The sequence below is a fragment of the Trachymyrmex septentrionalis genome, unplaced genomic scaffold (assembly GCF_001594115.1).
Source record: "Trachymyrmex septentrionalis isolate Tsep2-gDNA-1 unplaced genomic scaffold, Tsep1.0 scaffold138, whole genome shotgun sequence".
Lineage (NCBI taxonomy): Eukaryota > Metazoa > Arthropoda > Insecta > Hymenoptera > Formicidae > Trachymyrmex > Trachymyrmex septentrionalis.
The window spans coordinates 46,319-51,540 of record NW_017304522.1 but is presented as its reverse complement, the minus strand read 5'-3'; the positions used below and the strand labels follow the sequence as shown (position 1 = coordinate 51,540).

The 5,222-nt window shown below is 30.3% G+C and overlaps 1 protein-coding gene across 3 annotated transcripts in view; it reads left to right on the top strand.

Moving 5' to 3' along the window:
* The window catches only part of LOC108745358 (RNA-binding protein NOB1), a 23,960-nt gene that overhangs the window by 1,655 nt on the left and 17,083 nt on the right, over nucleotides 1–5,222 (top strand). For all 3 annotated transcript variants that reach the window (XR_001939092.1, XM_018481481.1, XM_018481480.1), the window contains exon 3: nucleotides 1,835–1,967. Coding sequence is in view for 2 of the 3 variants with exons in the window: in XM_018481481.1 (XP_018336983.1) it covers nucleotides 1,835–1,967 (133 nt within the window). In the remaining variant the exon portion in view is untranslated. The remainder of the gene's footprint in view (nucleotides 1–1,834; nucleotides 1,968–5,222) is intronic.

Sequence of the window (5,222 nt, the reverse complement as noted above, 5' to 3'; positions counted from 1 at the left end):
TGTTTTTTTTTTTTTTTTTTTTGGAGTGGACGTATTGTCACCATACACATTTTTCATAAATTTTCACGCTCACATTGCACTTTTGCATGGTTGTAACAGATTTCCTAACCTGAATAATCGTCAACTTTAACGCTTAATTTTTCAATATTATAAAGTGTCAATGTTAAGAAGGTTAAGTAAAAAAGGAGCATACAGCCGCACTCGAGATGTCAATAAGTTATATATTAATAATAAACATTCAACAAAGTAGACGTTTCGGTCACCATTTGACCATCCTCAGTACAATAATAAAAACCTAAATTTATTTAAACCTAGTTACATAATTTAAATTTATTCCTAATGTTAGTCAGTAATAAAAATTTAACGCTTAATATCTTGTTTTGCGGGGCAGAGCATTTTACTGTCAGATTCTTTTGTTTCATGCACAAACATGTTGAATGAGCATAATTTGAAATTGAAGGAGAGAATCGTTTTCTGGATAAATATCAAGTAATTTTTAGAATAATATCCTGATGCTATAGTAGTTGTTATGTATTAGAATAATAATGACTGCATTCAGCAGAACGTTTATTTTGCAACTGTTGGAAGTTTTCTTTGTGCTGATTGGTTATGTTTTTAGATCAAGAGGAATGATCCTATCTCAGCAAACAATCATAAAACGGTTGCAAAACTGTTGTGTTCTGCTGAACGCAACTAATGGCTGCGTTCAGCAGAGAAAGCAGTTTTGCAACTGTTGTAAAATTCTTTAATATGATTGGACTTGCCCTTAGTTCTTCATTGAATTTAAATGTATAAATCAATCATATTCAAGAATTTTATAACAGTTGCAAAGCTGCTTTTTCTGCTTAACACAGCCAATGTTAATTAAAGTTTTATGAATTTCTAATGAATTGGTAGTCATAAGTAAGTAAGGTAGTTCTAAGTCTTATTGGTGAAGTTGACCAATAGCTAATTTATATGATTAACACTGATTGGCCAACTTTACTGATTAAGACTAGACTTCAGACTTATTGTAGAACCGTGAATAATAATATTAGCATAATATTCAATAATATGAGCTTATTATAGATAGATATCCTTGAAAACAAAGTTAATATAATTGTTAAATAATTACATTATATCTGTCATTTAAGATGTCAGTATTATATTCATTTTATAATTGATGTCCATAATATTGACAAGCTATTAGCAAAAACATGAACATATTACTGGCATTAATAGTTATATTATTAGAATTATATTTTATTCAATATATTTTATTCAATATTTTATTTGATTTTTATTTAATTTTAGTATTATTTTATCTGAAAAATATATTTCTGTGGAACTTATTATTCAAATTTTGCCTGTTAGCTTTGCAACTATTTACTATTTGCTTTAATAAAAATAGATGTAGCTCAACAGAAAAATGAATTTCTCAAGCTTTAAGTTTTTTTTAATTAGTAGATTAGCTTTTACAGGCCATATACTTTCAATTAAGCGTTATGATAATTAGATTTGTAAAAATTCGATTAAAGATAAATAAAATAATATAAGATGTAAATGATTATAATATAAGATATAATTTCACATTTTAAAAAGCATTTAAATTTTGATTGAAAGTAATGTCCTATGAATAGATGAATGCAGAAATATTAATTTTAATTATAATAAAATTATGTGTATATGAAATATTAATAAAGTTATGTATATGATGTGTGCTTCATCAAAAGATTTACAAACTAGATGTCATTTTATTCAAAATATTTTATGGAAAATATATTTAATATAAAATATATTCTAATTTTCTCTCTGTTTCCAATGAAATTTTAATTTAAAAACTTTATTTGTGTAGGATATTGGAGTTAATATTTTGACCGAACAAGCTGTTATCAATGAAATCACAAATAAGAGACAGTTGAGAAAATTGATTGTACTACCGTATGACTTAAAGGTTCAGGAAGTTTTTACTGAAAATATTAAATTTGGTAAGTAAAACTCACTAGCAACTTTGTTGTCGCCTAATGTATAAATAAATATATATACATATATATGTGTATATATAATATATATATATACACATAAGGGTAAATGTTAATGTATGTCTGTATAGATATCGACTGCAGCTATGATCATCTAAACGGTGCATAGATGGCTGTCGCTTAAACATATGTGCTGAAATAGTACAGATGATCACAGATGCAGTCGATAACTCATTTTCCATGGTAAAAGGACAGACATGCATTAACATTCACCCTGTATATACAATATATACATATATATATATATATGTATGTCTGTGATCATCTATATATATTAGGTACTAAACTTAGTTTTGACGGTTTTTTTGCTTAAAAAACTCATTTATCTCGATATCAAAAGCAAAAAATACATTACTCAAAATATTTACCCTTGCTAGCTATATATTTTTCCCATCTTTGTGAAAATAAGTGGATTTCGCGACAATAGAACTATTAGTCTTTTGAAGCAATCCATTCATCGATCCATTTTCGCACATCCTCGTAATTTCTGAAGTGTGTATCCACCAAGCCGTGCTGCATCGATCGGAACAAGTAATAGTTTGAAGGAACTAAGTCTGGTGACAACGCTGGGTGCGGGAGAACTTTCCATTCAAGCTGCATCAGTGTTTTCTTGATGGCTTTTGCAACGTATGGTCGAGCGTTGTCGTGCAAAAGCATAGCTTTGCGTCAATTGATGGCTACTGCTGGCCTTTTTTCCAACAATGTTTCATTCAGACGGTTCAATTGTAATTGATATCGATCTCCCATGATACTTTTGTTCGGTTTGAATAGCTCATAGTAAATGACGCCTTGCATATCCCACCAAATGCAGAGCATTGCTTTGCGGCCATGGATTTCGCTTTGGTGTAGATGTTGATGGTTGCCCGTGACTTTTTGCGTTTGGGATTATTAAAATAGATCCACTTTTCATCGCCAGTCACAAAAAATGCGCCACAAAAAACTTTTTTCTGTCTGGCGAGCAAAGAAATAGCAATTCGGTGTCTTCAAACTTTTTCGGTTGACCTGAGCGTTGTTTATCATTCACACCAAAATCACCACTCTTAAATCGTTGAAACCATTTTTGGCATGTTCTTTCTGATGGAACAAAATTGCCATAAGCTTCGACAAGCAATTTATGAGCAGCTGCAGTTTTTTTCAAATTAAAGTAATGTGAAGCAGTATATGTCAAAAAAACAACTTATCACGTTCCATGTTTAATAACAAAAAAATGGCACTGTTTGCTTAAATGAATCTTTTTGCACTGAATTTTATTGATAAATGTCTAACCTCTAAAATGCAGCCAGATGCAAAGTACATTACATCTACAACTAGCGTCGTCTAAATATGAGCCGCCGAAACTAAGTTTAGTACCTAATATATATATATATATATATATATATGTATATAGTAAATATATGTGACATCAAGGCAAATAGAAGTCCAATAAAAGTAACGTGTTATAACAATAAAAATAGAAAAACAAATGTTACAATAGAATATAATTAACTGTTATATAATCTAATCGCAATCGCATTACATGTTTCGGCTGCAAATTCGAGCCCTCCTCAGATGTACACAATAGAAATACACACATGCACGCACGCACACAGACACATACACAGGGTGGACCATTTTAATTTATCTAGTAGATTTTCTCAAAATCTGTAAGTTTAAGGCAAAAATGTTTCAGACAAAAGTTTTATGATTTCAAGAAGGAAAGAAGTTGGTGATCTTGGTTGATCTTGAGAAGATGTCGTTAATGTCAGGTCAAGGTTACCTAAAATTTTTTTAATGGAACCCTTTATTTTTTATTACATATTCTTATAGCTGTCGTCAAGAAATAGAGATGTTTAAGCGATTCGCAATGGCATTTTTGGTTAATTCGTGTGGTACCCATTTTCCTTCTTTTTGAAACTTTCCCATTGCATGTAGACGTTTGAAAACAGCTATCGGAGTAACATTTAATGCAGACAATTCTTGGAGCGTTTGAGCTGAGTTTTCGTCCAATAATGCTTGCAATTCGATGTCTTCAAACTTTTTCGGTTGACCTGAGCGTTGTTTATCATTCACATCATTTTAAAAACACTAATAAAATTCATTTTTATTAAGTATTTTTTGAATTATGACGCTTGAAAGTTACAGTACCGCTGGCATTTGCATTACTCAAGATGTCAGACTGATGACTAAAATCTTTGGAATGAATTCAAAATCATGGCGTTGACAACTTACAGGTTACATACTATAATTTAATTTGATCCAAGATCAGGTACAAAGTCACTGACAGCTATTCTCCAAAAACTTTGGAGGTATATAAGTTGGTCTAGCATCAACTGAATTGAAAATTTCAAAAATCGTTTATACATATTCTTACTATTTAAGGAGATTGAATACGAGAATCTTTTTCATCGAAATTTATTGCAGTAAGCTTCACGAATATAATTCGGTTGATGTTAAACCGAATTGCACATCTCCAAAGTTTTTGGAAAACAGCTGTTAGTAACTTTGAACCTGATCTTGGCCCAAATTAAATAGTATGTAACTTGTAAATTGTCAACGTCATGATTATGAATAACATTCCAAAGATTTTAGCTATTAGTTTGACACTTTGGGTAATGCAAATGCCAGCGATACTATAATTTTCAAGCGTTATAACTTGAAAAGTACTTAATAAAAATGAATTTTATTATAGTGTTTTCAAAAGGTCTTGAAGACAGCTATAAGAACATGTAATAAAAAATAAGGGGTTCAACTAAAAAAATTTTAGATAACCTTGACCTGACCTTAACGACATCTTCTTAAAGTCAACCAAGGTCATCAACTTCTTTCCCTCTTGAAACCATAAAACTTTTGTCTAAAACATTTTTGCCTTAAACTTACAGATTTTGAGAAAATCGACTAGATAAATTAAAATGATCCACTCTGTATACACATATATGTGCGTGCGTGCGTGCGTGCGTGCATGTATATATATAAATGATATATAATAAACCTGAAATTCAAAATTTCGCTCCTATTTTAGAATATAAAAATTTGTCTTAATAAAAAATATGACGTTCTAAAAAAAGAGTACATTGTAAAGATACTGAAAGTAGAACTGAACGATGCATACAGAGCTATAGAACTTTCTTATAAACAAATTTTCCATCCCACTCGCAAAATTTCGTGTGAATTTTCTTACAACATTTACAATAAATTTTACACAATTTCAAGGTTCATTCTTGG